General features: G+C 38.1%; 1 protein-coding gene across 7 annotated transcripts in view; it reads left to right on the top strand.

The window, feature by feature from the left end:
- Positions 1-12,905, top strand: part of SUGCT (succinyl-CoA:glutarate-CoA transferase) — a 681,818-nt gene that overhangs the window by 120,856 nt on the left and 548,057 nt on the right. For all 7 annotated transcript variants that reach the window (XM_067745863.1, XM_067745864.1, XM_067745862.1 and 4 more), the window contains one exon: positions 12,784-12,879. In XM_067745863.1, coding sequence (XP_067601964.1) covers positions 12,784-12,879 — 96 coding nt within the window. The remainder of the gene's footprint in view (positions 1-12,783; positions 12,880-12,905) is intronic.

Genomic DNA, 12,905 nt, shown 5'->3' with positions numbered 1-12,905 from the left:
GCAGTGACATAATACATATTTTACCTGCTGAATCATTTGATCACTGACATGATTTCTTGTCCTAATCCACACCTGGCTTTGCACCTTTCCCCAGAACTCCCATGAGGTCACTTTAAGAAGAGTCACCAGTAAAGAACTTAATTATGTATTGCATTCTAGTGAGTCTTCCCTGTTATTCTGGGAACCATTCCACAGAAGCTCAGGAGAGCAGTGCAGTGTGACATGGCCAGACAAAACTCATCATCAGGTTCACTTTGACATTCTTAGATTTCAGTCACTCGGAATGATCAGATGTAGGCAGAGTGTGTAAGTTAGTTAATTTTGTTCTCATGCCGAGGCTTGGTTTATAAACTGTTGTTATATTCAGGGTTGTTTTATATAGTTCTATGACTTAAAGTTTCTAGGAAAATGCCTCCCTTGATTATAAAATCTTTCTCCCATGAACTTGGGAAGATGCTTGAAATTCCACTAAGAGAGGTTCATTCCTTTAGCTCCAAGGCTTTTGGGCCTTCATTAATTTTCTATTAAAGTCTGTATACCCTGGAAAAGGTAACATCATGAACGATCTTCATTTACACCCTTTTTGGTGATTTGGCTGTGCATTCCAGCTATTGTTCTATCTCTTTCCCCCTTTCACTGCCAAACTTAACATATTATTTGTATTTGAGGTTTCTGCTTCCTGCTTCTCCTAACCCTTTGCATTAAGATGTCCACTCCAGTTCCTCTGCTGATATTGCCTTTAATGGCTAATTTCTGTTTTTTTCTTTTGGCATTTAAAATTAAGCTCTAAGGAATATATACAAATATGAGGAAATTCTCATTAAATGTAAAAATCAGGATATAAAAGTAAGTATAATCCCAAGGGTATGTAGTCCTTTCCATCTCCTGGATATGAGAAAATCTATATTTAGAAGAAAATGCAAAAGGTTTTTCTATTAATATTGAGATGGGGAAGGCTTTTTTTTTAATTGAGGTATAGTTTATTTACAATGTTATATTAGTTTCAGGTGTATAGCACAGTGATTCAAAATTTTTATAGATTATACTCCATTTATAGTTATCATAAAGTATTGGCTGTATTCCCTGTAGCTTATTTATTTTATGCATAGAAGTTTGTACCTCTTAATCCCTTACTCTTATCTTGTCCCTCCCCCTTTCTCTTTCCCCACTGTTAACCACTAGTTTGTTCTCTATTATAATCTGTGAGTATGTTTCTTTTTCGTTATCTTCACTAGTTTGTTTTATTGCTTAGATTGCACATATAAGTAATAACATACAGTATTTGTCTTTCTTTGTCTGACTTATTTCACTGAGCATAATACCCTCCAGGTTCCAGTGACAGAAGGTCACCAGGACATAAAGGCAGAGGTTATCAGAACTAGAGGAAAAATGTGACAAAATAGAGAATTGGAGAAGGTAACCTGAACTAACATAACTACACAAAATGTAGGGAGCTCTTCCCAAAATGAGCACAACTTTCTGTAGAGGAAGCATCCTGGGCTCCAGGGAACAATGAAGGAAATCTACAGGGTCACGGGAGTCAACCTTTTTTTTTTTTTTAACATCTTCATTGGAGTATAATTGCGTTGCAATGTTGTTTTAGTTGCTGCTGTATAACAAAGTGAATCAGCTATACATATACATATATCCCCATATCCCCTCCCTCTTGCATCTCCCTCCCAGCCTCCCTATCCCACCCCTCTAGGTGGTCACAAGGCACTGGGCTGATCTCTCTGTGCTATGTGGCTGTTTCCCACTAGCTATCTATTTTACATTTGGTAGTGTATATATGTCCATGACACTCTCTCACTTTCTCCCAGCTTACCCTACCCCCTCCCCATGTCCTTGGGTCCATTCTCTACATCTGTGTCTTTATTCCTGTCCTGCCCCTAGGTTCTTCAGAACCATTATTTTTAGATTCCATATATATGTGTTAGCATATGGTATTTGTTTTTCTCTTTCTGACTTACTTCACTCTGTATGACAGACTCTAGGACCATCCACCTCACTACAAATAGCTCAATTTCCTTTCTTTTTATGGCTCAGTAATATTCCATTGTAGATATGTGCCACATCTTCTTTATCCATTCCTCTGTTGATGGACACTTAGGTTGCTTCCACGTCCTGGCTGTTGTAAATAGAGCTGCAATGAACACTGTGGTACATGACTCTTTTTGAATTATGGTTTTCTCAGGGTATATGCCCAGTAGTGGAAATGCTGGGTTGTATGGTAGTTCTATTTTTAGTTTTTTAAGGAACCTCCATACTGTTCTCCGTAGTGGCTGTACCAATTTACATTCCCACCAACAGTGCAAGAGGGTTCCGTTTTCTCCATACCCTCTCCAGCATTTATTGTTTGTAGAATTTTTGATGATGGCCATTCTGACTGGTGTGAGGTGATACCTCACTGTAGTTTTGATTTGCATTTCTCTAATGATTAGTGATGTTGAGCATCCTTTCATGTGTTTGTTGGCAATCTGTATATCTTCCTTGGAGAAATGTCTATTTAGGTCTTCTGCCCTTTTTTGGATTGGGTTGTTTGTTTTTTTGATATTGAGCTGCATGAGCTGCCTATTTTGGAGTTTAATCCTTTGTCAGTTGCTTCGTTTGCAAATATTTTCTCCCATTCTGAGAGTTGTCCTTTCATCTTGTTTATGGTCGCCTTTGCTGTGCAAAAGCTTTTAAATTTCATTAGGTCCCATTTGTTTGTTTTTGTTTTTATTTCCCTTTCTCTAGGAGGTGGGTCAAAAAGGATCTTGCTGTGATTTATGTCAAAGAGTGTTCTGCCTGTGTTTTCCTCTAAGAGTTTTATAGTGTCTGGCCTTACATTTAGGTCTCTAATCCATTTCAGGTTTGTCTTTGTTTATGGTGTTAGGGAGTGTTCTAATTTCATTCTTTTACATGTAGCTGTCCAGTTTTCCCAGCACCACTTATTGAAGAGGCTGTCTTTTCTCCATTGTATATCCTTGCCTCCTTTATCAAAGATAAGGTGACCATATGTGTGTGGGTTTATCTCTGGCCTTTCTATCCTGTTCTATTGATCTATCTTTCTGTTTTTGTGCCAGTACCATACTGTCTTGATTACTGTAACTTTGTAGTATAGTCTGAAGTCAGGGAGCCTGATTCCTCCAACTCCGTTTTTCTTTCTCAAGATTGCTTTGGGTGGCCGGGGTCTTTTGTGCTTCCATACAAATTGTGAAATTTGGGAGTCAACCTTTATTCAACGTTTTGACCTCTGAACTGAATTGCCTAGTGCTTCGTCGAAGAACCTATTGGTCCCCCTGTTAAAGACTCACCCCACCCCCATTCCTAGGCCAATTGTGATTTAAGGGAAGAGTTATTTTGTTTCTCTACCCATCCATGAATCTTTTGCATAATTATATACTCACTTTTAGCTCAATGAGGTCTTAACCCCTGAGGATTCTGTTGTTGTTAGTAAGCCATCTTTGTTGCTTTCCTCACTCTGAATGTGAGGCCTCAGGCAACTCAGCCTCTGTGTTTATCCATTTGGTGTATGGTAAAAGGATGAATGGACTTGCTCTGTGTGACTCCAGTGTGCAGAGGTAGGATTTAGAGGAAGAGGCAAATATCAGCGTGTCCTTCTCATTCTACGAAGATGCCTCTTACTGTTCTGCTTTTCTGTGGGGATTGCATCCAACTTTCCTCCTTTTCACTTGAAAGGTTTTTCCTTCTTCATGAAGATTCTACTCCAAAATTAGAGGAAAACTGTATCATTCCTTCCTTTATTTACCAGTTTAACTAATAATGACTGCATGCCTATAGTGTGTCTCAGATTATGTTTCTGCTGCGGGGGAGAGAGCATCAAACACATCGGACAAGTTCTTTCCCTCCAGAAGCTTCCATTCTATTAATACTAATGGACAGAGAGAAGAGGAAATGACCCCATCTGAGTGAGCTAGGGAAGACCTCACTGGGAGATGGTATTTTAAACCATAACCCATTCACATGTATTTTCTTTCTTGTCCTCTTACACCTTGCTTAAGGCTCCACACTTTCAGTCATTCTTTTTTCTTGCATAATTAAATGAATTTCAGGATTTTCCCCCCCCCATCTTCAAAAATAAAACCTCTGTCTTCCTGCACACCTGTTTGAGCTACTGTCTAGTCTCTCTCCTTCCCAGACCTTTACACAAGCCTCTAAAATATTCTTTCGCCTCCCACATTCTTTTCATTTTCTTAGCCCCCTTGAATCTGGCTTTTGTTTCCACTGCTTTATTGATATTGCATCTTAATGAGCATTTATGATTTCCTGGTCATCAAATCTAATGCCTTTTTTCAGTTTTTATTTCCATTCGTTGATTCATTCATGTATTCACTGAAAAAAAAACCCAGTACTTGTCCTCTCTGCTGTGACATTGGACACAGTATTTCTTTCACATGGAAGGTCCTTTTCCTTGTGTTTGTAAGGCTAAATTCCCTTTATTGAAGGGACTGTTCAAATGTCACTTTTTTAAATCTCTACTTGATTTTTTAAAGAAAAGTCTCTTGTGGAACTAAATGTTTCTATTTTGAATGATAGATTTTAACCTTACTGAGAGATGGAACTCTGTTTTATTGATTTGGGGATCTCCCACTGTACCTGACAGGGTGCTTTGCGTGTGATAAGTACTTATTAAATATCTGTTAAATGCCTGAAGGAAGCAGTAAACAAAAGTAACTTCATTCTTTGAACTTCTTTTAAAAACTAGTGTTGCAGAACAGTGTATTATTTTATTCTAAAAAGGTATTTAAAGAACTAAGTTATTTAAAATGTGGAATCATATTTGAAGAAGATGTTTGAAACTGAAGACATGCCATCATAGGGATAAATAAGTAAATCATGTCACTAAATGTTACTTTTCTACATTTTCACTTACTCATCACACTTTTTCAGTCAAATGATTGACTGGGTCAGTGGTTCATGGTAAAAAATATGTTTGATGTATTATCCTAAACATGCTTTTGAAATTCTGTCTCTCTTTGCTGTCTGGTCTTACCTTCTGGCATTTGATATCCAGTTTCCTCATATGTCTGATTTTCATTCAGATGGATTGGCAAAATTATTCTGAGTGTAATGCAAATATGTTTTTCTTTTGAGTTCAGTATATAAAGTAAACATCAATATGCTTTGACTATCGTTAGTGATAATTCAGAGGAATGTGAAATGTGTGTGTTTCTTCCATTAAGTTAAAAAATTGCCATGAAGAGAAGGATATGGTAATATGGTTTTTTTTGCTAAGTAAATAAAAGTAGAGATTTAAAATTTACATAACAGCTCTACTGGCTTATTGGTGTTTACAGGTAAAATGTTTGTAGGTTGAAGTTTATTTCTAATTACATTGGAATAGAAGCCAAGGCATAGTTGTAGCAAAGCAGAAAACTTTGAATGAGTACTACTTTAAGTATTGTGTAATAATTAAGATCAAACTTATCTGTAGATGTTTACTTAATTGAAAAGGATGCTTAATCACTTTTTTTTTAAAACCAAGTAAAACCGGTCCTATAAAACTTTTCCAGGATCAGGGCCACTCAGAAATCCTAAAGAGTCTGATTCTGTATGTAATTTAGTATAGAATGACAGAATCCAGAGTAGCTGAGTTCAGGTCCTGGCTTGTCCATTTACTAGGTACATAACCTTGGGCAGATTACTAACCTGCTCCATGCCTCAGTTTTCTCATTTGTAAAATGGGTTCATCAGAACATGTCTCTCATATAGTTGCTATGAGGATTAAATGAGATATTTCACATAAAATGCTTAGAACAGTGGACAATAAGTGCTTAGTAAGTATTAGTTTTGATCATTAGTAAGTAAAATGATAGATGTAGTATAAATAGTTAGAATTCTTATTCTTCTTTCAACATGAGATAGCCAAAATACCTTCTCTACTCCTGAATGTTTTTCCTCATTGGTCCTTAGTGGTTCTGAAGAAATTAGTCTACCTTAAGGTGTGAGGGACAAAGCAAAGCAGATTAAATTGCATAGGAAGTTTGACCTACAGAGTAATGGAATCAAGATGAAAAAGAGAGATGTCAGGATCTTAAACACTCTGATGAAGGCTCTTTTTGAAGAATTTTCCATCTTGAAAGGTGTATTCTTCATGAATGCTAGCCTCTTAATTTCTCTTTTAACATATTTCTCCCAGAAAATGTTTTACAGTTAGTAAATGAGTGAGGCTGAGCAGAAGAATGTGAGGAGAATTAATCGATTCAGTTAATGACATGCTTTCTAAGCAAATGCAGAGGACAGCTGAGGGATTGTGGAGGGCTTCTAGACTACTCCAGTGATCTGGGGGGCCCTGCAGGGAATATAAAATGTGAAGTCAAGAATATATATAGGACACAGACGTAAAGCTGAGCACTCCTAGGGTGAGAGGGGCTGGGAGCAGAGAGGTTAAATAGACAGGAGGCAGTGGTGTAAGGATGGCTTAGAGGGTAGAGTATCTGAGTGTGAGTCATAGTTTTGCTCTTCACCAACTGTGAGATCTAGACAAGATACTTAATCTCCCTAGGCTTAGTTTTCCCGTCTGTAAAATGGAATAATTTTATAGATTACAAATAATACCTATGTCATGTGAGATAATTTGGTTTCATTCATTGCCTCTTTATACTCCATATAAGGACCAGTTTATCTAATTATATAAATCAATGGCTTCCCATGACACTTAGAATAATATCCCAGGTCCTTACCAGGCCTGTAAGGACCCATATGATCTGGCCCTTGCATACCTCCCTGACCTCACTTTATACTACTGCCTCTTTTACTTACTATGTTCCAGCTACAGTGAGCTTCTGTTTCTAAATATAGTAAGCTTTTTACCGCAATGCAGTCTTTTAATTGGTTGATCTTGTTGCCTAGAAAGGTTTTCCCTAGATTTTCACATGCCTTCTCCAGGTCTCAGATAAGATGTAATATTGTCGAAGAGGCCTTTACTAACCTGCTAGTCGAGAAGAGCCCTCTCTGTGATCATTTCATTTTCTTCACATTAATTATCATTTCCTGATATTTTCTTGTTTATGTCTGAATGTATCTTACACTAGAATATGAGCTTCATGCAAGTGTGACAATATCTGTCCTGTTCACTGCCGTATCCCTGTGCCTTAGAAGAGTTCCTGGCATGTAGGAGGTGCAATATGAAGATTTTTGAATAATTGAGTGAATGAATGTGATTCTTGTCTACAATGAAATAAATATTAGTTCCTTTTTTTAACTGCATGACTCCTCTTCTCTTTATGCTTTCCTGTAAGACTGCAACAGAAAATATAAAGATGAGCCTGGAGCATCTTGTAGTGCCACAAAGGAAGGAAGTGCTGAAAACAAAAAAACACATAATGATGGGGAGTATGTCAGAGGGGCACAGGAGCCAACTGAAGAGCTCCCAATGGCCAAAACTGGAATGATTTGAACAATAAAATACAGTAGTATTGTATTATAAGCCAGAGTATAAAATTAATATCCATGAGTCTGTGCTGATATAAATAAATGATTGAATGAATAAATAAATAGGAAAGAAGGGACTAATCTCCTGTGCGGAAGAATTCCAGATGGTTTATGTAGACACTGCCCTCAGGAAGGAGTAGCACAACTCCCCACGCCTTAAGTGTGGACTGTGCGTGGTGACTTCCTTCCAAAGAGTACAGCGTGGACAGGGGGAGGAAAAAAGAGTGATTTGACAGTGGAGAAATCTTATTAACATTACCTCGCCAGGTGATCAAGGTCAATACCAACAGTGATAAATCATGTTGATAGTATGTACCTTTGTATGCTGTGTGGAAAATGGCACTTTACTTTTATCGTCCTCCTTCTCGAAACCCATAACCCCAGTCTCATTATTTGAAAAACATTAAAAAAAAATCCCAGTGAGGAATATTCTACAAAATACCTGATCAGTAGTCTAGTAGTCTTCAAAACTGTCAAGATCATCAAAAACAAGGAATGTATGATAAATTGTTACTGCCAAGAGGAGCCTAAGGAGGCATAAACATCATGTGGATGAGGATCTTGGAACAGAAAAAGGACATTAAGTTAAAATGAAAGACATCTGAACATAGGCACTTTAATAATAATTCATCAATATTAGTTTTTTAATTGTAAAATATGTATGACATTGATGTAAGATGTTAATGATAGGGAAACTGGGTGTGTTGTATATGGAAACTCTCTGTAGTATCTTGGTATTTTTTCTATAAATCTAAAACTGTTCTAAAAAAGTTTTTAAAAAATTTGTGAACATTTTCTCACTGTATTCTTCTGTTGCATCATTTTAAGTGGGAAGCCCGATGATTTTTAAGTAGAAGGATGACATGATATGATTTGTGATTTTAAAATGATCATCTGAAAGATGTGCAAGTACAATTCCTTACCATGATCTGCAAGGACTGGCATGGTCTGGCCTCTGTAAACCTCTCCAATTTCATTTCCTGTCTCTTTCTTGCCATGCTTCAGTTACCCTGGTCTACTTTCAGTTTTTTTTTTTTTTCTTCCTGTATGCCAGTCTCTTTCCTGCCTTAGGGATTTCACACATGTTATTCTCTTTGTTTTCAAAGTTCTCCTCCATCTCCTCTCCCCATGGCAGTTCCTATGACTGTTTGTTTAGTTGTCTTCTCCACTATTCTTAAGTCCAGAGTGGGCAGGACTACCTCTTTTTCATTTACTTACGTATAGCCAGTACCTAGCATAATGCCTCACTCAAAGCAACGTTCAGTATTTGTTGAATAAATAAATAGTAATTACTGTTTTCACTCATGCTTTAAACAATATTAGTGTGAAGTTCTATTTTAGCTGCTATGAGTACATACAAAGGGTTTATAATACATAATTCTTACCCTGAAATAGTTCCCAATTTAAAAGGAGTGATTGAATAATGTTGTAGCATGGAGGAAGGCGCTATAGTTGGAGTGAAGTTCTGCCACTAGCCAACAACGTGACATCAGATAAATTATTTACCTTCTCTGTTCCTTTATTTATCTATCTGTAACATTAAGGAGTTTGACTGGAGTTTCCTATGGCTTTGGTTCTCAAATCTGTGTACAATTAATGGTACATTGGTTCATTTATTTCTTCCCAGGCTCCAGTCTGAGTCAGTAGGTCTGGGTGGGGTCCAGGAATTCCCCAGATGATTGTGATGTACCACTAGGTTTAGGAACTACTGATTTAGGTCTTTCTAGTTTAGGGGAAAGGCGGGGGCAGGGGAAGGGAAATAATCTTATAATTCTATTGTAGTATGTAGCCGACTGTGAAAGTGCAAAAGTCAGGAGTCAGGCAAATTAAGGTGTTGTATTTGTTCAGAGGCAGGGAAAATATTTTTTTGCTTGGGTGATGTGGGGACTTAATGAGACAGCAATGTGGAAATGGACTTTGAAGAGAGGATGCGGATTTGGGCAGGTGCAGAAGCGATCACGATTGGTGTTTTGTCTAGCTTAGTTGGAGGCCAGAATATGTGCAAAGAAGCAGGAGGGAAAAAATTACCCATTTTGATGCAACGGACCATACTTCTGATCTTGTTTTCCCCATTTTAACTGTGATACTTGGTTGTCCTTTTGGAGATGAAAGATTATATTATTGTAGCTTGATCTTCATTAGGTAGAGGTAAAACGAGGTGATGGACACCATGAGGACGCTTTGGGAAATAATTGGGCATATTCTTTCTCAAGCCTTTTAGGGCTGTGCCCTTTGAGATCCACTTTGACAGCCCCATTGGTTTCCTGGTTAGACACAAAGAATATCAGGACCCACTGTGCTATCTAAAATAATAATTTTGCTGTCAGAATGATTACTATTAAACCAAAGTTGGCTTTTTTATTTAGATGAAACCGTATAAAGGCAACATTCTGAGTAAATTATATGGCATCCACGTGATGAAATAATGAGCTTAAGTTTAGGGGATGAAAGTAACGATCTAATGCAATATTTAGAATAGGTATACAGTATGTAGTTATTAACCTAAAAGTCACATCCTGCATTCTTTTGATTTGTGGAAGATTTGTCATTAATTGCCAGGAAGCCTCTGATTTTTAATACATAATCATGTCATAGCTGTTGACTTTCTTCCCCTTCTCCTGCCTTAAAAGTACGTCTTTGTAAATAGATTACTTTCAGATCTGTAATGCTCCTTTTAAACATTGGGTTGCTAAGTTTAGCCCTGTTGCTCTCTTTTTTAAAATAGAATTCCCCCCCAACTTTGCCTCTGAGTCATCACTGACAAATCACACTTTGTTTTTTCATGGATGGCAACTGGCGTAAAATCTTATTTAACCTTCCTGCCCAGTGGGAGCCTGCTAGTTCTGAAATGCTTTTTGTTTTCATGAGCTACCGTTGTGTGGAGAAAATGGGTATGATCTTCCATTTGGAAAACAGTCTGTGAGATGAATTCTGACCCTTCATTCAGACTCACTCTAAATGGGGCTGTTTTTATTCAACGGTTGTCAAAGACAGCTTTTCAAGGCAGGGTCAGAAACACCAAAGTCAAAATTGAGAAGAAAGAATGAGGTAATGGGCAAGAAATGAGGCAGCTAGGCTGACTTTTAGCCTAGCATCCAGCCCATGCCCACCCCTGGAAACCATTTCAGGTCAATCTAGGAGCTACACATTAACCTGTAACCATCCAGTCAGCCCACTACTTCCTGCAGCCCTTGCTGTTGTTGGCCTATTGACTATCACTTGACTTTGAAATTAGAAAAGTGGAAATACCAAGCCCCTTGTGACTTTTTGCTTGCAAAGAATTACCTTTATTAATGTGAATTATTGGCCTCCAGTAGCACCAGAGCTCCTTAGAGTGACTTTCACTAGGCTTTTTGAAAGGGACAATTCCCCCCTCGCCAACATGGCTAGATCAGAGAAACACCTTTCTTGGAGTAAAACCTCAGACTTGAGAAAATTTCCTCAGTTTCAGGAAGAGCCTTCATGGGAAAACAACTACTATTGCATCCCTGGTAGCTTTTTATCTGTTATATTGTTAAGAAGAAGAACAGAGTCAGAAGTATAGACCTTGGAAGCAAATTTAAGACCATTTACTAATCTGCAAATTGTGTTCTGTGTTCACATTTCCTAGGGTGGCATTGTAGGCTTGCCTCTACTTCAGCCAGACCATGTGGGGTATTATCTTCTTATGTATTGTTCGTGCATTATTTGGTTTGATGCAGGAGTTATGCTTTTTTTTAAAAAAAGTCTGAAAACAATTGGTTTAGGTCAAATGCCCAAGATTTTATAGAGAAAGTGTCTGAAGGTCAATGTGGTTAAATTAAATACCTACAGTTGTACAACTAGAGGTTGACAGAAATTAGGAACCATGAATCTGGACTTCCCATCCAGTACATTTTTACTACAAAATGTTGATTTGATTTTCCATTTTGAAAGACACAGAAGTGATCTGTGAAACGATGATTAGCCCCAGGCAGCCCCAGGCAGCCCTGGAATGCTCCATGGTTCAAATGCCCAAGACCAGATGGAGGTCCAGAAGTGGATGACTCAAAGTTTATTAGTTTTGCCACCTGGGCAGTATAGCCAAACCAGCTGCCATAAGGCAGTTCCAATTTCAACAAAGCAGTAAATGAACATAAAAGTGAGTGTAAATCCCAAGAAAAAAGTAAAGGAGAATGACTGCTGCTGCAAGGAGATTCATCCAGGCTGAGCCCCATTGACGGCCCTTGTAGGAGGCACATCTGCCATGCCAGGTAGAAGGCAAGGACAGGTTGCAGCACCAAGCCCTGAAGAGTCACCCCTTGAGTCGCTCCAGGAGCCAGTCTCCATTTGGGATGTTTGACTTGCTGGCTTGGTAGATTCCTAATCGCATCTGATGTTAATAGAATGAAAAAAGCCAGCTCCTGTTAGATCATGATGATGCTGTGAGGCCTGAAGCTTTTATCTGGAAACTATGGAAAGTTGTTATTTGGTCACCTCCTTTCCATAGTTCTGGGCCCTTGGAGGCATGGATAGTTATTGGAACATAAGCCCTTTGGGGCAGATGACCAGGAATCAAGTCATTATCCTTGTATGGAATTGAATTATTATAGGTTTTTAAGATCTATATATGAAATACTCCAAGAGTCAGAGGTTGACCCTACAGTTTTAGATGACCCCTTTAATAGATTTGTAGTTCTTGAAAGCTGAGACAAGTATAATAATGAGGATATGATCCTAGGACCAAGTTGAAAGAAGTACAGTCATTTTTGTTTAAATGAGAATGATTCACTAATGAATTAAAAAAAGTTAAGTAATCTCGATCCTCTGTGCCAGTAAGAATGCTTTGGGCAACAAGGAACAGAAAACTTGATTAAACTGACTTAAACAAAATAGAGGTTTATTATTACTATTTTTTCGTGTTATGAGAAGTTTAGAGGAATGTGGCTCCTGACTAGTTCACCTGCTCAGTGATGATGCAGTCTCTTTTTGTGTCGTCTTGATGGAAAGTAAAAGGGGAAGGGAAAGTACTAGTTGCTGATGTACTCTGCCATGGCTTCGATGCTAAAGGCTGGACCAGGGTTCCATCCCTTGGGTTAACCTCTGCCTTCAGGTGATCTTTTCAGGAGCTGAGTGTTTCCGTGTTTTTATTTCTCAATTGACCGTTACTCAGTACTTAGTCTCGCGCAATAATGTAATACTGCTCTTCTCTTCTTTGTATGATGAAAGTGTGATTGCCTGCATATTTTCTAACCAAGCAAGACAATTTTTTCTCTCTCCTTTTTTCTTCTACAATGACATGAAGTGAAATCAAACGAGAATATTCCTATTATAACCTTCTGTTTATGAGTATAGATAAAGTAGCTTTTGTTTTTCTTCTTCTGGTAGGTGGCATGTTTGACTCACGTCGCTGTGAATTATCTTATTGGCCAAGAGGAAGCGCGGCGCTGGGGCACAGCTCACGGAAGTATTGTTCCTTACCAGGTAAGAATACAGCAATATAGGATCAG

The sequence above is a fragment of the Pseudorca crassidens genome, chromosome 8, assembly GCF_039906515.1.
Source record: "Pseudorca crassidens isolate mPseCra1 chromosome 8, mPseCra1.hap1, whole genome shotgun sequence".
Taxonomy (NCBI): domain Eukaryota; kingdom Metazoa; phylum Chordata; class Mammalia; order Artiodactyla; family Delphinidae; genus Pseudorca; species Pseudorca crassidens.
Note: the sequence above shows the minus strand (reverse complement) of the source record. Positions and strands in the feature narration are given on the sequence as shown.